This window comes from Amblyomma maculatum, chromosome 1 (assembly GCF_055883805.1).
Source record: "Amblyomma maculatum isolate TAMU_Amacu chromosome 1, ASM5588380v1, whole genome shotgun sequence".
Classification (NCBI taxonomy): Eukaryota; Metazoa; Arthropoda; class Arachnida; order Ixodida; family Ixodidae; genus Amblyomma; species Amblyomma maculatum.
In genome coordinates, this window is record NC_139344.1 from 473,033,059 (window position 1) to 473,055,029 (window position 21,971).

General features: G+C 46.0%; 1 protein-coding gene across 4 annotated transcripts in view; it reads right to left on the reverse strand.

Moving 5' to 3' along the window:
* The window catches only part of Cdk8 (cyclin-dependent kinase 8), a 136,361-nt gene that overhangs the window by 106,541 nt on the left and 7,849 nt on the right, over positions 1–21,971 (reverse strand). For all 4 annotated transcript variants that reach the window (XM_084605677.1, XM_084605685.1, XM_084605670.1 and 1 more), the window contains 2 exons: positions 1,577–1,842; positions 225–300 (listed from right to left, as the gene is read on the reverse strand). In XM_084605677.1, the coding sequence (XP_084461803.1) occupies positions 225–300; positions 1,577–1,704 (204 nt within the window). In that variant the 5' untranslated portion in view covers positions 1,705–1,842. The remainder of the gene's footprint in view (positions 1–224; positions 301–1,576; positions 1,843–21,971) is intronic.

Below are 21,971 nucleotides of genomic sequence, written 5' to 3' on the forward strand. Positions count from 1 at the left end.
CAAGGGTTCATTGTATGACTCTACATTCATGGCCACACAGCATGAATAAATGATGTGACCCACTGGTGACCCACGCAGCACTGAACAGGTCAAGGCGCATGACTACAGAACATCAGCTTTATTTGTAACTCATAATAAAAAATACTGTTTGCTAAATGTTACAAGAGAAATAAAAAGTAAAGGATGATTATCAGGCTAACAGATTGAAGCAGAAAAATTCTTACCGCAATCTCTCTGCAGGCCGACATTGAGATGCCTGTGCCTTCAATCTGCTTGAGTGCATAGTCCTTACTGTCACTCCTAAAACAAGATTGCCACCATGTTGGAATAAAACTCACTCCACACACTTTTAAGGTCCTAGAACAGGCACCAACAGAAGAAAACACTTGGAACAACAAGCAATGCCAACTGAAACTTCAATACCAGGAGCCTTTGTGCAAGCATTCACCCTTAGAGACAAGTTAATCCACTATGGCCTCGCCGACTGTTGGCTTCTTTCCTTCATGTATTATACCGAGCACCCTCATTTTCCCCTAATTGATCTGATCACAGGGATAAGTTATTTAAAAGACTGTCATCAAGCTGTTCTCTTTTGGTCCAGTGCTAACCTCGTTTCCTCATATTTATATCTATGATTTGCCTTCTGAATTCAGCCAAAAACTGTTGCGACTAATGGTGCATTTCTATGGAGCAAGGGCAGCACGAGGCAAAAGGCACCATGGGTGCAAGGTGTTTTTCTTCCAAAAGGTGGGGTCGATGACCCATGTGCCAAACAATTCACCCCAATTAAGTCGAGTACTAAGACAGAACAGAGCGTGCACCATCAGTGGAACCAGAGGCGGAATCCCGCACCTCTCACATGTGATGCAGATGCTCAAACCAGCAGTGCTTTCAAGGGCCATGGCCAAATTGAAATGCATGCTGGTGATACGACTCCAGTAACATCAGATCACAATGAAAGTGCCTTCATTAGCAAAGTATATCCACATTTTAATTACTTTGCATCTGTTAAAGGATGTCATGGATAACTGCACCTGAATCCTTCAATATACTTTCTATTGCATAAAATATCTGATATCAACATTCAGATAAATTATATGCAGTCCTAAATATATGAACAGAGGGGTATAAAAAAAAAAGCACCACATTTTCAGGTGCATAGTGAATACGAATGATAAAAATTAGGTGCAAATCTACTAGCATGTTTTTGAACAATTTTTTAATATTCTCAAATAAATTTGAGATCAGTACAGGTAGTCCAAATTAGACAAATACTTTTTAAAAAAGAATGCCTATGAAAAGAAAGAACGCTACAGCAAACAATTTTCATTATTGCCTACCATTACATAATTGACTGTCTACAAGGCATTAGGGAAGGGGAATCATGAAGTTATAAGAGTAATAAACTTAATTTTGCAGAACAATATCTATTTTATGAATCTTAACAAGTGCATGCAACAAGAAATTAAACTGTATTATGCAAAAATCTTCAAAAATCATGATATCCAACACAGGCTTTATTTAAACACTTGTGAATGAAACATACTTGGCACAAAATTTACTTTCTTTAACATACCCGTCTTTCCGACGAGCCTTGTACACGTGTCCATAGGTGCCCCGGCCGACCTTGCAACCCTCGAACTCAAAGATGTCCTCCACCTTGGCCCGCACACTAGCCGTCTTCACTTTGAAGTCGTAGTCCATGGCTGCCAACTCCCCCTCAGACCAGAACAGCAAAAGAGGTGGCCGCAGCAGGGGAAGCACTTCCCCTCATACCACCACAGGCCTAACTAACGAAACACCAAGCTTCGAAGTGGTGTCAAGGACCCCATGGTACACGACCTGGTAAAAAGAGGAAACCGCTGTCACAAAGCAAGGAGAAAAAAGAAACTGAGGTGCTGGTGTATAAGAAAATGCTAGGGTTTTAACATGGTTAATTTAAATCCAGTAAGACACGCAAAAGCTTACGCACACAGATGGAAATTGGTGGAGACGACGATCACAGTATGAGAGTATGTTGCAGTTTATTACGCAAGTCAGCGCCTGCGGATGTACTAGCACCATGTTCCGTACTCGCACCCCGTGAAAAGTTCTTAGGTTCAAACCTGCTCTGCTCCAAGTTTGTTGTTTTTTTCTTTTTTCTCACCCAAACTCAGAAGATGCAAGTTACAACAATCTTGGCTGGGTATGACCGAGTGCTGCAGTGCTTCACACTAAAATTCACCAACCACTTCATCACCATTCTGAGCCCGATTACACCCACTAGAGGCAAAGGCCTCTCCTCTCCTGTGCCGGCTACAACCACTTTGTCCCTGCAAACTTACTAATCTCATCCGCCTATCTGCTGCTATGCTTGCCTTTCCTTGAAACCCAGTATTGTTACCAGTAGTAATCAACCATGTGGCAATTCTAATTCCCATGACAGCTGGGGTGGTGGCAAATGTTAATGCTGTTTGAAATTCATAGCCACTCTGAATGGGGGGTCCCACCTACATCATGCACAGCAGTGTCGGCCTGCACCATGCACGGCCAGGCTGGTACCCTTTGGAAGTTATGGTTTATTGTAGTAGAAAAACTGCAGAAAATGTTGAAGACCGCAATAAGCAGAAAAACTAATACTGAAAAAAAGATGAGAAAGGTCGCTGTTGTGCCATATATGCACTAGGTTCCACACAACCTAAAAAGAATTGGAAAGCGTGCAGAAGTGGACATTGCCTTTTTGGTGCCTAAGCGACTGTCCACAGTTGGATACAGGTAAAAAAAAAAAAAGCGGCAAACAAATATCAAAAGACCCCCTCCAGCCAGTGGCATTGCTCCAAATGTGCAACGTAGTGGCACACATGGGAAAAGAAAAAAAAAAAACAGAAAACGCGTTCTTCCACGATCACGGTCTTGCGGACTTTTACCAAAATGTCACCTAAATCGGTTGCCACGTCTGTCCATCGGTGTCGCCAGCATTGTCACCCTCGTAGGGCTCCACAGTGGGTAAAAGATGCAGTGAGCAGCAGAACAACGAAGCAGTTTAGTGAAAACTCGACAGTGCTGAAAATTTGTCGTTTTACCTGTTGTACTCTGATGAGCAATCGATCGAATTGAGTAAAGGTATGTATTTTTGCTGGAGCTCACGAAGTATTTAGGAGCTATTTGGAGCACGGACTCACTCGAAGAAACCACAAGGCGGTCAGCTGTGACACTGCTATTGGTTGGAGGGTGGTCTTTTGATAGCTGGATGCCGCTTTTTTCTTGACCTGTATCCAACTATAGCCTAGTCAGGAAGGTGGTGGTGGTGAGAAACTTTATTAGGGCGAGCCTTAGTTTTAACATCCTAGTGATGAGATGGCTCTTGGATGCGTGTCGTGGCCGGCAGGTGATGCTTCCCGGCAACTTCCAAAGCCCAGTCCACAAGCTGCCGTTGGGCAGCCGGGTCAGAACTGGACACTGCAGCCTCCCATCGCTCGAGGTCTGTGAGTTGCCATTCGGCTGGTGGAAGATGCTCAGAGCAAGAATAAAGAATGTGAGCAAAACCGCTTTGGGAGCACCGCAGAGGATGCACTCCAGCGTGAACAGTCCTGGGTGAACAAGGGCTAAGTAGGCAGGGGAGAAGAAGGTGCGGGACTGTAGCTGGCGCCACGTCACCTGCTGCAATTTAGCGAGAAACTTGTGTGGAGGGGGATAGGAAAGACGTTGTTCACGGTAGTGCACAGTGATCTCGTGGTAAACGACCATACGATCTCGAGCGTCTCCCCAGGTGTCAGCGGCTCCTGCTCAGCTGACGAAACCTCGAGCTAAAGAATGAGCCGTTACCTGGGTGGCCAGCGTGGGCCGCAAACCCAAAGAAGCTGAATAGGTCGGATAGGGATGTGAAACAGGTTAAGAAGCCAGAATGCGGGTTCAAAGATATGGTCCTTCACAAAGTTTCGTACCGCTGTCTTCGATTTGGTGAAAATGAGGGTCGCCGATGTAGTAGCGATTGCTAGGGCTACTGCCGCCTCCTCCGCTTCCGCAGAAGTGGAGGCGATGACTGTACCTGCTGTAAGAGGGGTGGAGGAGTTTGACACTACCGCCAAGGCAAAGGCGGAAGAAGAGGTGTAACAGGCAGCATCGACGTAGACGGTCTCCGGCTGTGTGCCATAGTGTTTGTGTAGGGCTGCAGCCCTAGCAGCACGACGAGCCACGTGATGTTCGGGGTGCATGTTCTTGGGGAGGGGGTGAATGGTGAGAAGGTCTCGTGTGCGGCGTGGGAGGGAGAAGGTGTGGGAGTAATATCCAGGGGGATGTAGGCCAGTAGCATCAAGAATGTGACGGCCAGCTAGGGTGGAGGAAAGCCGATCAAGTTGGGCAGATCGATGAGCCTCAGTAAATTTGGCGAGGGTATTGTGTATACCCATCTTAAGAAGGCACTCATTCGACATGTGGCGGGGAAGATTGAGGGCCGTCTTGTACGCCTGACGGATAAGGCAGTTGACCTTGTTCTCCTCTACTCGAGAGAGGAAGAGACAGGGTAATGAATAGACTACTAGACTCAGGATGACAGCCTGGATCAGGCGACGGAGGTCGTGTTCTCGCATGCCATGGTGTTTATTAGCGATTCGTCTAATTAGGCGAACTGTTTGCTGAACGGTAAACAGTGAGCTTGGCAATCGTGGCAGTGTTCTTGCCATTGTTCTAGAGAGTCATCCCCAGGATGCGAACTCTTTCCACCTCCGGGATGCGGACGGCACCAATGGTGACCTTGACGCTAGGCGGGGGAGCTTTGTCGATCCTTCCGCGATGCGGGTGAAGGACCAAAAGTTCAGATTTGGTAGGTGAGCATGCAAGACCGACCCTATAAGCCTGAGAGGACGCCACGTCTACGCCAGCTTGCAGTGTCTCTTCAATGGTTCCCACATTGCCTGTGGAGGTCCATAGGGTGATGTCGTCAGCATATAAAGAGTGCGAGAGGGCGGGAATGGCTGATAGAGCCTTTGTCATGGGGATGAGAGTAATAAGCAGAAGCGGAGAGTACCTCGATTTCCAAGGGTTAAAACAGGGGAACAGAGGGAGCCAAATGTGATTTCAGCTGTGTGCTCACAAAGAAAGGCTGAGATGTACTGATGGATACGATGGCCAACGTGTACGGACGACAGAGCGTCCAAAATGGCCGAATGCAGTACATTGTCGAATGCCATTTTCCAGGTAGAGGGCGAGCACCGCGCGCGTCTGCTTCGTGTCACGGGGGTGAAGGATGTCTTCTGAGAGCTGCAGCATGATATCTTGAGTGGAGAGGTGGGGTCGGAATCCTACCATTGTGGGTGGAAAGAGGAGGTTATTGTCCATATGTTCCTGGAGACGAGCAAGGATAATGTGCTCAAAGAGCTTCCCCAGGCAAGACGTAAGGGAAATAGGATGCAGATTTCTTATATCCAGAGACTTTCCTGGCTTGGGGATGAAAGTTATGCAAGCATGAGTTCACTGCGAAGGGAGGGTTCCCATTCGCCAGCCCTGATTGAACAGGTCCGCAACAGTCTCTACAGACGAGCCGTCCAGATTGCGGAGCGTACTATTAGTGACTCTGTCAGCTCCGGGGGCTGAGGTGGTTCGGAGTTTGTGCATGGCCGCGCGAACCTCCACTGGGGAGATATCCGCGTCAAGATCTGGGTTGGTGTTCCTCGGGGTTAGATATTGATCTTTAAGGGCTTGGAGAAGTGCGTCGTCTGAGAGTGGGAGTTGGTGCAAGATGCGTGTGACATTCTTGCGTTGGGTAGCCTTTGTGTGACCCGGATCCAGGAGATGCCTAAGGAGGAACCAAGTGTTTTTGAGGCCTAAATTTCCACTCATGCGGTCGCAGGATTGTCCCCATAGTTGATGGGCTAGGTCGCGTGCATGCGCTTCAATATCGCGTACGAGGTCAGCGATAAGTCGTTTCAGGAGCCTATAGACCTTATGCAAAATTGCTGGCATCTATCGGCCGCCGCGTGCGTTTCTGCCATGTTCAAGGGTAGCTGCATTGAGGAGCGGCAAGCGGCATAGGAAGTTGTGCAGCCAGCTGCGTTAATGCTCATTGTTGCCGATAATATCGACATACTATTGTGCCCCTTGTTGTACACAAAATTAAAATAAGGGTGCAGAAGAAAAGAAGCAGCAAGTTACATCCCTTGAGCTTTTTTTTTTTTTTTTCTTCTTAAGGCTTGTGTTAATCTGCTCTCGCGTGGTTGTCGCGCTAGGTGCACTTTCGATCAACGGCGCGCCTGAATTGTAAAATATCTTATTTAGCGTGCATTGGAAGATTGCAAACCAGTACCCGATGCTACGGGCAGACGAAATATATCGCCCACGGTGTGTTAAATTTGCCTGTCGACGGACTGCGCATCACCTTTTCGCATAAAAGATGTGCAAGAGTGTTGTTCCTGATTTCCTTGTTGCGCCAATTCATCTCAACTTTTAAGGTTTCATGCATACAAGCTGTCAGCAAATTTCGCCCGTATGTATACGTGCAGGTATCCAGATAGAACAGGTTTCGGCACTTCAAAGGCGCCAGACTGCTCTCTTAAATTTCAGCGCGATATTCTAACGTCTTTACGCATTCGATTCATCGATGAATTGAATATAGTCGACTACATCCAGGCTTCAGTTGCTGAGATGCGTCTCCAGAACACGACTTGCAAAAAAAATGACAGAGTATATACGTGGCAGTAACTGCCCCTATCATTTAGCTGCTCTTGTCTACCGCGAGTTTTTACATGATTGTTGTTGCTATAGTGATGGCGATCACCGCGCTGTTTGCTTTTTTTTATTAATGCGAGATTTTTTTTTCTGCGAGTTGTGTGAGGTGCATCGAAAAAGAGTTACTCCTTAATTTGGACCAAGCCAGTTTTCTTTTCTTCCATCCATATCACTGAATAATGCCGTTTCTTCGTTTAACCTTCATGGCTCACCATGAAGACGTGTAATGAGGTAGGGATTGAAACTGCCAACCATTTGACACTATCCACAGAGCAATATCATTTGTAACGAGCCTTACCGCGCTTAGCAGTGAGGCTTGCTACTGCGGCTATCGCGGTAGAAGCAAGAATGAGCGCACACGTCTTCCAACTTTATTTTGTCTAAAAGTACCCATCACATTTTCTGTATGCCCATTGCTTGGTACATTCTACTACTACCCTGAATTGCTGCTGGCAAATAATGTTTGTTGTTTTGCATATGGCAAAAAAAACATGCATCACAGCTTCACACTGAAAACATTTGTGTTCTTTCAGGTGTCAACTGACTGGACGCCCCATAAATTCAGACTTTGCACAATGTGTTCAGCAGCTATGGAAAGAAAACTGCCACTGAACATTAGACAGCCCGTATACGTTGGCTACGTTTTCGCAAAATGATTTCGTGAAGAATGTCGCTAGAGTCGAATATTGCATGAGGACGCAGTGCGATTAGTTTTTTCATTCAATATCTTCACAAGCAAAGAAAGCCATTCAACCTCGATCCCCCCCCTCACCCCCTCATACTGCTGAGCTCATCCCTGACATGGACAATGAAAAACCAGTTACGTCAAGAATTGCGGAAAGAAAAAGAGAAAAAATGCGGTACTGGAGAGGAGAAAGACTTTGCTGCAAGAACTGCGCATTGCACAAAGCACAGCTCGAATACACATCCAAGAAGGAGCTTAACATTGCGTCTGGGTATAAGGCAGACCTCTGCTATGTGACTTCGCAGGCAGCAGAATCTGCTATATATTGATTTTCACGAAATAGAACCACGATGTGATGGCAACAGAAGTTACATATCTGAGAAGGACCAGCGCGCACGGAATCACGTCGTTGACCTGTCGCGTTTCGCAGGCGAATTCACGTGGTTGGGGGTTTTAGCCAGTAACATATAGAATATGGGATCTGCTAAATGGTTGATTACATGCTAACGAGATACATCAGCTGCTAAACGTTCAGACAGAGGATGGGAACAGTAGTGCGCACGCTTCACTGGGAACTGTGAAGGTCCATCAGAGCACTTAGGCATTAGTCGTATATTTAAAAAAAAAAAGAAACTAGAAATATTAAGCTTCTTCGTGTACGCGTAATGACATCGCAGACATGTTTTACACCCGAAAGCAATATCAATATGTTTTCCACTTTCATGGACCCGTATTTGAGTAGTGTATCAAGGAATGCCCCGGAGCAACAACGAAGGTTTTGCCATTTTTAGCTACGCTGTTACCACCGTTCGCAATAAGTTTTGGCAGTGCAGTATCGCTTCACGAAGTAAAATTGGAATGTAGGCAGCGTGGACAAGTCAATCGTCTATTATTCCGTCATTTTTTGCTTTGAATTCGAACAAATACACGGAAATCACAGCACAAAGCAGACGCAGCTACTGCGACGGCAGCAGCCGTAAGCACAGCCGACGCACTCAACCCTTGAACATGGGGTCGCGTAGCGCGGTTCGCTGAAGATCCGATAGATGGCAGCAATTTTGCATAAGGCCTGTTGTGCTTTTGACATAGCCAGCGCCGTTGCAGGCTGGCGTGTGCTTCCCACATATGGAGAAGGCGGCTATCAGCACTCGACGTGTCTTCAGGCTCTGGAATGGTGGAAGTAGCACGGACAACATCGCGGTTGAGAGTGTTAGTCTATTCAGAGAGGTCTGTGATGGTGTCCGGGGCTAGGCTCCGAATCTGGCAGAATTTGTCCCAGTTCACCACCTGAACTCCTCGTCGTTTTAGCGGGGTAATGGACGAGATATTGAGCTCTGTGGAAATTATGTAATGGTCACTACCAAGTAAGTGGTTTGTACTGATCCATCGGCTGTCGCGGATGTGTTTGCTAAGTGTGAGGTCTGGGCTGGTGTTGTGTTGAACACTGGATCCGATTCGCGCGGGGAACGCTGTGTCATTAAGGAGGGAGAGGCCCTCGTCCTGAATGAATGACCACAGGGAGGTGCCTTTACAACAGTTCTTGCGGTACCCCCAGCTGATGTGGTTGGCGTTGAAGTCACCCACGATCAGCAGTGAGTTGTTCGAACTTATTGATAGCGTCTTGCGGACAGCAGCAAGAAGGGGGGCAGGAGGACTTTTAGAAGGGCTATAGAGATTTAGGATGAAAAGACTATGTGATTTGCGTGTGCGGGGGAGAAGCTCCAGCAAGAGACCGTCCACGTTGTCTACCTCTAACGGGTGCTCTATCGCAGTGAGATTGCGATGGACGAGTGTGGCGACCCTGGTCTGTAGTGTAGATAGTTCATGTGTAGTGTAATTATTGAGCTTGACTGACGTCAGAGTTTCCTGAAGCGCAATGACACTGGGGGTGTCGCAGTTAGAAAGGTTCTGTAAGTGAAGCTGCAGGTTGTCTCATTTTGAACGAAACCCCCTGCAGTTCCACTGCCACACCTTAATGGTTAGGGGTGTCACCGCCATTTTAAACAATGACGGAGAGTGCGGAAGATGTAGCCGGTGGCATATGACCTCTGGGGGGAGGCTCGAGAAATTGCGTTTGGATTTGCGCGACAGAGGCCTCTTGATTGCTCTGGCAAGTTTCGAGTGCCGCCACGCGGGGTCAGAAATGCTCTTCATCCACGTTCGCGTTTCAAAGCTGAACGTATTAAGCATCGCCATCATGCGTTTCTCAAAATCTTGCATGAATGACCTGACCTGGTGCACAAGGTTGTCAATGACTGGCTGGGAGGAAGAACTGGCGTCATCAGCGGGCTTCCGCTTAGTGGGGAGCCCGCGTGCGGTGACGTGGCACGTGAGGAGGAGGCGGAGGGGATAGAGACGGGAAGAACGGGGAATGTTTGGACTTGTCGGGGGTTGCACCACTGGGGGCAATGGAACTGGGGAGCGTTCACGCCTTAGAATGATTTGGAGCTGCTCTTTAGGAGCGGCAATTTTGAGACCTTGAGAGGATAACTGGGCTCTGAGCTCCGCGTTTTCCTTATCAAGCGAGGAAGGCTGCAGCCGCCAGCTCACCTGGTTTTTCGAGGGATCCTGAGCTTTTTGGCCTGGAAGTGGCGGGAAGGACATAGAATGGCTCCTACTGCGACCAGTTCTTGAGCGGAAGGAGGAGCGTCGGCGGCTTCGAGATTCTCTGGAAGTTTTGGATGGCGGAGATGGCAGTAGACCTGCCGGAGACGTTCCAGTATTGAAAACCGGCGTTTTGTTGCCGGAGCGTTCGAAACGCACTTTGCACTTGCGCGTTCCTGTGAAGTGCGTTCTGTTGCAGAGGATACACTTGGGAGTGCAATCTAGGCGTTTCTTTGATGGGATGAGAGCATCGCAACGTGGGCAAAGGCTGGTGCGTTCTTTGGGACACACATCAGCACGGTGGTCTGGCTTGCGGCAGTTGCTGCATGCTTCAACTTTCGCCTTGAAAGGGTAGCGTGCGTAGAGGGTGCCGTAAAAAATGAGCTGTTTTGGAAACTTCATGGCGTCGATGAAGGTAACCAATATGGCCTTGGTGCGTCCTAGATGGCGAGCGTCGGCGATCGTGAAGTGTCAGCTAGAGTTCAGTGCCAAAAGGTCAGAGAAGATTTCTTCTTCGGTCTGGTTATAAACTGCGTTGTAGAGTATCCCTTTGACGGTGTTGTCAGGGACAGTGACATATGTTTTAACTGGGTACTGTTGGCCCTGAATTTAAAGTTCTTGAATCTGGATGTAACGCTTCATTCGGGCTTCTGAAGGCATACTCACGGTGAACGAGTTATTGTAAGGGTTCAGTCGGAGCTTGTCCTGGGCCCGAGTTTCTGCACAGTCAATCTCTGTGCCAGTGCAGAGAAGGAGAAGAGCACCGCCGTTCATGACACGCAGGTCGAGGCGACCACCCGGGCGGAATATGATCTTGAAATCTGAAGTTGGTAAACGGGAAAGTGGAGCATACTTCTTGATTTTGGGTGGAGTAGATACACCTTGCAGCGATTGGGCTGGTTTGCCTGGACCTGCCCGGGGGGCTGGACTCTTCTGACGAGTCTTCTGACGACTGTTTCGTGGTGGGGTAGAGTTTGTTGCGGGCCCGGACGGCACGGGACCACCGTGGATCATTTTCGAACTTTTGCGGGGAAATGCCTTCGCCTTCGACGGGGTACTCCATCTTGGATGATGTAGACTCGAAGACGAATGAAGCGATGAGCAGCCGGAGGCGTTAAGCTTAACCGGCGGCGGCAGTGGCGGACAGGCAAAGCTTTTAATCTCGCTTCCAGAGAATGGAAATGTCCGAAAAATGGTTCGTAGAGGTGCACAACACCTTCACTGACTGTGTGCGATAGATTGTGGCACGGGCAGAGGCTCTTTATTTTTCTTTCCTTTTGCATGCCTCAGCATAATATATGTGTGCGATAGAGTCCAGGTCAGTTCAGGTTGATTTCGCCGCGACGAGCAAACGCTGATGAAGCCCATTTGAAGCGTGTCCGCATGGCTCGAAGGCAAACACAGCCCCCGTCTAGTCAGGAAAGCAAATTACTTCAACAGTGAACCTCAAGGCTGCTCGCAGAGGCACGCTGAACGTTTCGTCTCTTGCCAAAAAGGAGTGATTTATTTCTTGCCAGTGTCGTGCAGGAAGAAGTACATCAGCCAAACAAACTGGCCATTGTGTTAAAGAAATAATAAAAGTGCACGAATACAATGTCTCATGTGTTGCCATTACAATGCATGTCGCAAAGCACCGCAGAGACTACAAGACAAAAGTGACAATGAAGACAGTCACTGCGAGCCACTGCATCAAGACTGCACCGTGACAGGAAGAAATCGTGTACATTACAGAGAAATCATTAAAGCACAGAGGAATGTATTAGCATGTCCTCGATAGCTTTGTCAGATAAAGGAAGAGCCTATCTTGAATGTGAACGCTGACACGTGCCAGTTATTTATTCCAAGGTTGCTCTTTCACATGCAAGAACTGTACCTTGTCATTTCCAATGTCATTTGATGGTGGCCACCACCACCATCATCATCATCATCAGCCTGACTATACCCACTGCAGGGCGAAGGCCTCTCCCATATTTCTCCACTTAACCTGGTTCTGCGCTAGCTGCATCCACTTGACCCCTGCAAATTTCTTAACCTCATCCGCACACCTAACTTTCTGCCGACCCCTGCTACGCTTTCCTTCTCTTGGAATCGAGTTTGTTACCCTAAGCGACCATCGGTTATCCTCTCTTCGCACTGCATGTCTTGCCCATGCCCATTTCTTCTTAATTTCGACTAGAATGTCGATAACTTGAGTTATTTCTCTGACCCACTCTGCACGCTTCCTATCTCTTAATGTTACCCCTACCATAGCCCTCTGGGTTGATCTCAACTTAAGTAGAACTCCCTTGGTTAGCCTCCACGTTTCAGCCCCATAGGTGAGTACAGGTAAGATGCAACTGTTGTATACTTTCCTCTTGAGCGATACCAGTAAGCTGCTAGTCAGAATCTGCGAGTGCTTGCCAAATGCGTTCCATCCCAATCTTATTCTTCTTGTTAATTCCTTTTCATGATCCGGATCTGCGGTTACTACCTGTCCTAAGTAGACATAATCGCCTACAACTTCCAGTACTCCGCTACCTAATGTAAACTGCTGTTCCTTCCCGAGTCTGTTGAACATTACCTTAGTCTTCTGCATATTGATTTTCAAGCCTACCTTTCTACTTTACCTGTCTAGGTCATCAATCATTATTTGCAGTTCATCCCCCGAGTTGCTTAGCAAGGCAATGTCATCAGCAAATCGCAGATTACTGAGGCATTCTCCATCTACCCTTATCCCTAACTGCTCCCATTCCAAGTTTCTGAATACTTCCTCTAAGCAAGCTGTGAATAGTACTGAGGAGATTGTGTCTCCTTGCCTAACACCTTTCCTTATGGGAATTTTGTTACTTTCTTTATGCAGAACTATGGTTGCTGTGCAGCAACTATATATATCTTACAGCACTTTCACGTACGGCTCGTCTACCCCCTGATTTCGCAATGCCTGCATCACCGCCGAGATTTCAACTGAGTTAAATGCTTTTTCGTAATCAATGAATGCTATATATAAGGGCTGGTTATATTCCGAGCATTTTTCTATCACCTGATTGATGGTATGAATATGATCAATAGTATAGTACCGTTTCCGAAACCCTGCTTGATCCTTTGCTTGATTGAAGTCTAAGGTTGTCCTGATTCTATTAGCGATTACCTTAGTAAATACCTTATACGTAACAGACAGTAAGCTAATTGGTCTGTAATTTTTAAGGTCCTTAGAGTCCCCTTTCTTATGAATGAGGATAATGTTTGCATTCTTCCAAGGTTCCGGTACCATCGATGACACCAGGCACTGCGTATACAGGGTGGCCAGTTTTTCTAGCACGATATTCCCCCCATCCTTTAGCAAATGTGTAGTTATCTGATCCTCTCCAGATGATTTCCCCCTTTTCATAGTTTCTAATGCTTTCTTGACCTCGTCCTTCGTTACTGGTGGAACGTCTGACTGTTTTTCTCTGCCGCCAATTTCGTTCCAGTCCTGACTACTTTGGCTGCTGTAGAGATCTGTATAGAACTCCTCGGCTACTTCGACTATCTTGTCCATAATGGGGTATTTAAGCTGATTGCTTCGCCAATAAAGACTTCAGTTGCAAGTCAGCATTGTGTTCCATCCTCCTTGTCCTGTCTGTAGCGCTGTGACTATAAAAGATCATCGCCAACTCACTTTGTGCATATCCTCCAGAGTATAAACTGCGTCAGCAATATTTTTCAAACACTTGGGACTCCAAAACATAATTAAAATATCCTTAGCTGCGTTTTGCATTTTCAGAGGTGGAAGCAGGCTCGAGCATTTTGGAGCAGTTCAGAGAGCAGTAATAATGCCATTTTGTAGCAGCTTTGGAGCAATGAAATTAAAGTTTTGGAGCACATTTTTAAGGTCAAAAGCCTTCAATGATTGCAGTTTTTTCTTTAATATTCCAAATCTGATTCCTTTCTATGCAAGTTAGATGCTTTTCCAACTTCGCACTCATCTCTGATGAGACAAACTGCGAAACATGTACTAAAGATATACTATAGCACAGGCATACCTGAGCAACAACTTGTAACAGACTGGCAGCCTGGCCTAAACCGTTTGCCTATTTTGATATGATATATTTAAATGTCGAGAAATATGTCGTCTACCAATTTGATGCCTTCAAGCAGCGCCACTAATTTAGAGTTCAGACTAATGGGCACGACATTTCTGCTATCTTGTGCATATCGTTTTTGATCCATTGCCTGTGTTGATAAATTCTTGAGCACTAGTCAGTATGCGTTCAAGAAAGATAGATAGCACTGAAGGGTATATCCTTCGGATTCCTTACTTCACTGCCTCCTGCCAATAGTTCATCATTCTTTTGCCTGAGCAATGCTGGAGCTCATTTTTAACATCTTGGCGATAGGCCTTGTATGGCTTTCAAATACCCTTGAGAAGATTCCTAGTGATTGACTTCATTAAAACTTCCTGTTGAGCGAGTTGGTAATTCATCTTGATGTAGGGTTTTTTTTTAGCACAAACAAAGACAAGGACAAGAAAGACGAGACGTACACACACAAGCGCTAAAATAAACTTCATTAAAACTTCCTGTTGGGCGAGTTGGTAATTCATCTTGATGTAGGGTTTTTTTTAGCGCGAAGACAAGGACAAGAAAGGCGAGACATACACACACAAGCACTTGTGTGTGCACGTCTCGCCTTTCTTGTTCTTGTCTTTGTTTGCGCTAAAAAAAACCCGTACATCTAGTGATTGACACCTTTGGCATACCAATGCATTACATTTCAAGTATGATTTTGTCTGTCGTAGGCTTGACATGCTTGTCACTAACAGAGAGACTCGATGGTGAAATACCTGCTTGTATTCACAGCAAAAGCATTAGAATAACTCATGCAGTTTTTGCGGTCGGACAAGTTTCCTAATGGCTCATAGTAATTTGTACTATCTGCTTCGCTTGCTACTCTTGCTTCTCTCTCCACCGGCAATTCAAAAGGCTGGGAGGACGTGATATGTGCCATATACACAGTGCACATTTTTGCCATTGATTCCCTTCAATCAATTGTGGCTCATATTAAATTTACTTGCGAACAAAAATTTATTATGCTCCAGGAATCCCCCCCATACAAAAATTGTATTTCTATTAAGGCAGGGGTCCCACTCCGGCAGCGCGAATGTGCCATTTTAGGCAATGTTTGCGTGAGCATTCTGCGCGTTGTTCTTTTTCAAACATCACAATGTAGGCATCATTCGAAAGCTTAATATACGCTCTGTCAAATGATGTGCGCTGCTTTAGAGTGCCAACGTTATCAACTGCATGAGAGGTGGTATTGCAGATGACAAATTCGCTAGCGTCGTTGATATACCCTACTTCGGATTAATTTGCTGAAGAAACTGCTGCACTTAGAACAGTTTCCTTTGGCCTACACATAGAATGGGTATTTACCTTAGGTAAAATAACGCGTAATTAGTTTGAATTTAATCAGTATTTGATCGGCAGCCTTTTAAACATGGTAAAGTTTGGCTATTTTGGGCACGAATATCTGCGCTTTATCAACGTGCACAGCAGTAAAATGTTTAGCACTTCGGGCGCACATTATAATAGTTCAGTGTATGAAGTTTCATCGAAATTTATTCGCTAGTTCATTTTTTATTGCCTTTCCAATTTGAAGATTTCCGTAATACTGCCTCACATCGCATAGCTTGACCAGAAAAATCGCTCATTCTACAGCCTAGGAATCATGCATGGCGAAACTAGAATAGTAGTTCTTTGTCCAAATAAACGTAAATTGCGCTTTATACAATTAGCACGATTATACTGAGACTTCAAATATAATCAATTTTTCCTACACGACATTCAATCGAGAAGGCCGCCATACTCAACAATGTGAGCCTTGTTTGAGTCGGCTTCCTTTTAATATTGTATTACTGTAAAATGGAGTTAAAATAAGAAGCACAAAACATGGTGATAATTAGTATTTGCACCTGTATTCGCTCATTAAAGGTTTTTTACTGCTAGCGCCATCTAGGTAAAAGCAGCAAAATTGTGAGTTCACTCAATTACCAGGAGAGGCACGCGTGACTACACTCCTTCAAAGTATTGAAGCTAGTCAAGAAACCTAGAAGTCAGCTTCTCTGCAATGCAAAAACCCCTTCACCATGTCGGCCAAACCTGTTATGGGGGCAGAAATCAGATGCAGTGCAGGAGACGTCGATTGTGGCAATAATGGCCACGTCCATTTCCTGCACCCCTCTTCTTGTCGCAATTATGGGATTAAGAACCCCTCTGTTTGTGAGTGCCATTCATAACACCTCCCCTGCCCCTACCTCCTCCAGGCTCTCAATAGTGAAGGAATTCTGCTCAACACATGTGCGCATGACATCAGGCTGGACATAGAAGTATTCTGCGCTGCACCCAACTTCTGCCCTCAAAACAGGTTTGGCTGCCATGGTGAAGGGGTTTTGCTCTGCTGACTTCTAGGTTTCTGCAACCCACCTATACTACTTTTGTGCTGTGAAGTGTTTTGCTTGTTGCTATTTGCATTGCTGTTTGTGAGGTGAGTGTCACACTTTTCAAAAATTCATTGCCTGTCGAATCAACTTCTTTCTGCAGCAGATCCGGTTTCAAACATTCCATAGAGGAAGAATTTCGACAACTCTCTCACCTGATGCAGAGGCTAAAATTCATGATCTAGAGGAAAGCAGAGAGTGTCAGTGGAGTGAAAGGAATGAATGAATACCTGGAGGCACCACTCGATCGAGAACGTGGTGCGAGACACCACTGGTTCTTAGCACAAGGAGACGCATCTACTCAAAGTGGAAACACAAACAGTTCGTTACGGAAGGACCGCGGAGTGAGTTTTTTTTAGGTGACAAGACATGACACGCACACTGCGTGCGTGCACATGTTTTGCGTGCATATACTGTGGTTTATGCGGGGGCTATTCGCTCGCACGAAGAACCTGCACATGGTCACCGCATCACCCTTTGCACCCCTGCATTGTGTACAAACAGTGGACGCTCGCCTGCAGTGCTAAGCCGCTAACCTTCACGCCCAATCGCTGAGGGGCTTTGCACTATTTTGTGCTTTTCTGAATATACTTCTGGCCCTGTACTTTTTCTCTCACGCATTCGTATTTCACTAGGCGCTTCAGGCTCGAATAGCAAGTGACACGACTAGCAAAAACCAAAAAGAATGCGCAGAATCTTCCGGTAAATTTACATGTCTCGGGCTTGCTTTTCGGCTGGCGACAAAAGTGCAAATTTATCAAAATTAAGACATGCCTTGACAGATTGCAGGTTGCTTGGACGAGGTTCTTCATCCGTGTGCGCAGTTGGTCCAGTGGTATTTCTCGCAAAATCTAGACATTATGTGTTTGACAGCGAGTGCTACGGATATTGCCACATTATGCTGCATGGTGTGCTGGCAAAATGCTCGCACGTGACATCACGATACGCCACCTGGCGTACCACGCGTATGATCCACCGTTTAGATGCTATGTGCGTCATGCGACTCAAATATTGGTCGAAAAAGGAATAGGACAGTAGACCAAAAGAAATAGTTTCGGCCAGCGGTATCGAGTGGTTGTCTCCTTCACATCTTCATTGGTGCGTGCTCTGTTCCCTAGAGCTTTCAGTGGCACACGTGTGCTTAGGTGCAGCTGTCCTCTCGGAAAGCACCGTTTTGAATGTACCTTCGCAGCCGCTACAAGAAATACAACGGCAAAAGGACGACGTCGCATACGGAGTACAGATGAAAAAAAAAAAAAAAAACGAAGGAATTCGACGCTGCTGAACCGAATGTCGAGCGTTAGCTGAAATGAGAAGGTACACTGTTTTGGTTCAGTGCTTTTCATGCTTATAATCATTACAAATATGTGCTCATAGATAATCAAAAACCAGACGTCATCACCGATAATCACCGTAATGAAACGATAATGAAGCGTAACAGCCGTTGTATGTCTGTCTAATTGTATTTAGTCACTTACGAAGCGTGTATGGACATCTTCGCAAAGGTGGGACAGATGACCGCACTACACTGCGTGGAAAGAGAGAAGTTTCGACTGCAGACAGCGTAACATAAACAAAGTGACGCCGAGAGGGCAGCTGGGCGCATTTCACTGTGACAAGAGAAAAGTGCTTGCCTACATGTAAACCGAACTACCGGATTCCTTCGGCGCACACGCAGTGGCATTAGTGGGGCCAAGTAGGGCTAATGCGCGTGCACAGCCGGCACTCTCTACTTCTCTGTGCGTCTACGCTATGCTCAAAATAGTAAGCCTCGAAGCCGTGGATTCATGTTTCAAGGCCAGGGGTCTGTTTTAATATTATTATTATTATTATTATTATTATTATTATTATTATTATTCAATGCACCGTAAACGCTTTCGCGGACATTTAGTGCATGTGGTGGGCTGACGGAAAGAGGCACGTGTCTGTATCGGGCGGTCGTGCAGAACAGAGTACTGATATCCATCGCGGCACACGCACATCGCCACTATTTTTAGACTGCCGCAATGAAAAAAATTGAACGTATTTATTAGCACAATGACAGCCTCCCTTTACGAGCGCACATGGTCATCCCCGATTAGTCATCGCGGCGAAATTCCAAGCTTTTTGGGTGTTTCTTGCACCACATTCCGGTTTTGTACCGAAAAAAAAAAAAGTAAATAAACGTCGCGTTTGGTTTTGACATAGGACATCGTTTTCTTCACCCCTTCGAACACGTCAGTTGGTTTTAGTAAAGTAAGTAACTAAATATGCGACGATGTGTGGAGCGGAAATCACATGACAGTCTGATTCGGCGCGCAGTTGTGACGTCGAGGTCAGCAGCGGCATTTTTCTTTTTTTTACTGAAAGCATTTCCGATAACAAACATGCAAAGCAGTAAAAGAAAATAAAACCAAAGACTAACACTAGTTGTAATCCTTACTGCTTAGCATCAAGGAGCCACGTGGTCTTACTCAAAAAGATTCAGAAACATAAGCGTAGTAGCACAGCTAGCAGTGCGAAAGCAATTCCAAGCAAACACACAGAAGACACGCGGCAAGATCTACCAAGGCAGCAGTTGTTGCTTCCCTCAGGAGATAGGAGCCTGAGTCTTGCACGAAGGCACATTCACGAACTGGGCTAAACCTGTTCAATCCGTTTCGAAATGATTTTTGATAACAATACCCCGTCAATTCGATGTAGACTGCTATATGTCAAGACCTTGCGGTGAAACCCACAGTTGACTCCGTCGAGTTATCGCTATAGCTTCGTTCCCACGTGTAGCGAACATCACCCATTTTTGCTGTGCACAGATAACAAATGGCGACCACGCCTTGCAGACTACTTTTTATTTTTTTTTTTTTGTGATAGGAAGGAAAATTTCCTCTCCTTTGCAATGATAAAATCAGAAATAAATGGGAGAGAATGGAACCATAAAGTTCAAAAAACAAAATGACTTGAAACAGCATCGCCGCAGAAGAAACTGCATAAATATTCGAAGCATCTGCCATTTTCTTGGTTTAGAGAAATTGCTTCAAGGATCTATCAACTTGCATCTTGAACGTTCACGAACATACTTCAGCCGACTGATTGGAAAGTCATTCTAAGGAGTTCTTGTGTGGACAAAAAAAGCAGGAGGATAAGGGTTAGGTGCAACAAGTGGCCCTGAACCAGCTCTGCCATTGTTCAACTCTAATCCTGCTGAAACGCTGCATGGCATAGTGAAACAACAAAACATTGGGGTGAGGTCAACGAATTGCCACCATGATTGATCTCATGATAGAGGAAGAGAGAAGGACAGGGACTGGTCATTTTGGGCAAGGGCTAAAAATATACAGGCACGAGGGACAGGCAAAGCGCTTTGTCCCATGTCTCTCGACCATCCCTGCCTCTTTTTTGCGCTTCGTCAAAATGAGCAAACTCCACCAACTAGCCCAAGAAGCAGCATTGCAGAGAGACAGTGTGCCTAAAGCTCCCAGCCGCTTTTTGTAAGCATACAAAAGCTAGTAAATTCAGACTAGATTGACCAAAATTGACCACAATAATCTGGGCATGCACTGGGAAAATGTTTTGTTTAACATGAAAATGAACACATTCCGATGCTTGTGCTGCTTAGCATTCGTCAAGTTTTTTCTCTCAGTGTGGCGATTGAAGAAAGTATAAAGGCATACCACTTCCCCAAAGTACATCCAAAATTGCGTCATGTTGGGGGTAGAAGTGGCGTGGGGTGAAGGGAACTACTCGAATACATAAGCCCCGACTCCAAACACACATGCGTCATGCACTGCCGCGCTAACGTCGTTGCACGCGTCAGCCAAAGCCGGTCTGCGCATGCGCGCAGCGCCTGCGTGCATCGCTAGCTCTGATGCTGTGATCTGTCCCTGCCAGATATCTGGCGCGTGCTACACGCGTCGAAAACTAGCGAGGGGTTGGGACCGCGCGGCTGTCCCCTACTCCGTTCTTCTCGACCTGAAGTCCACTTAGCTCCCCCTGCTTCTTTTCTTCACAGAATAGTTTTCTTCACGGTTTTCAAATTTTCTCAGTCCGCGCGAGAGGGTGAGCGAGCCAGCACCACGAATATGCAGGTGCATTCCCCTTTTGCGAAGCCTGCCGTGACGGCGGCGTTGACGTCGCGGCGCATGGAAAGTGCTTTGGAGTACCCGCTTTATTTATTGCAGTTACGAGGGTTTACCTACAGAAGGAATGTGAGGATTGACAGCCATGTTTGTCAGTTCTTCGATTTTCCATACTGTTTCCTCGGGCTGTTTTTCTTTTTTTTCATCAATGATGAAACAAACCCTTCACACATTCGTGGGGACAATGTTTGGGAACAGTGTAGGTTCGCCAGTACTTGTCTTAATGGGACGACTCCCCCCCCCCCTTCTTCATTGGAACCGCAGATGAATCAACAAGGGTATCTTATTGTATGATCCCCAGACATGTAAAAAGAATTCCGGGGCTGGTAAATTTCAAATTATGAAATCATTGTCAAGAAACACATGTTCTAGTTGCAAAGCGGCGCATATTTAGATAACTGCTCGTGATGTCTCACTTTTCTGGTCGTCTTATTGCTCAGAATATATTTATTTATTTATTTTATTTACATTACCCCTCAGGGAGGCATTACATATATTTTGAATATATTTCAGAAATATCATGTTGCGCTCACGCTCTCGAGTGCTGCTAGTATGGCAGTCCGCTTTCTCAACGCACCTTATAGCTAAAAATGTCGCAACAAGAGCGCAGACTGACTTGAAACTACAGCTCGCGGTAGTTATTATAGCTGGAGTACCATTACCAATGTACGCTTACTACCAGCGCTGGTGCATTCGCCTTCAGCCCACCTGCTCATGTTGCTGTATACTGCACAAGGAGCTCAATCTAAAACATTAATCTATTCGTTGTGTCGTCTTCTGACCTTGTGCTCCTGTCCACGTTCCGCGCTGTTACCTCAAGATGCATAACCAACATGCCCAAGCTGCTATTCTAAATAAAAACAAAAATGGGGGAGGGGGAGGGGCGGTTAGCTTACCGTCAACACTATATAGCCTCGTGTGTTTCAATGGAAATGTCTCCACCCCCCCCCACTAGCGAAAAAAGAAAGCGGTCAGCGCGTTATGAAAAAGAAAGTACGCACACCCACATATATCAGCGCGCGCGTTTTTTTTTTTTCTACTTTTATTACAACAGAAAAATTACCGACGATTATGTTACTTCCTAATGCGAAATTTGAGCGTATCTCATTGGCTGTTCCAGCTTTTCAATAGATTGAGGCAAAGATTTCGAGCAAGACATGTATGTACAGTTACAGACAACTTTTTTATTTTATTTTTCACACGTATTTCTTCAAGAAACACTCTACTAACAGTTCTTGACTGTCATGAAGGAAGCTTTGTGGATCAGGAGTTCGCGTAAGGCAGCGTGTGGACCTGTAGGAGCATTGCGCAGCGAAGGGATAGCAGCAACTGACTGATGCCGCTGACGCCGCTAGCGAGTCAAGTCAACGTGGCTCTGCGTTTCAGCTTAGGATGCATGCACCGTGATCCA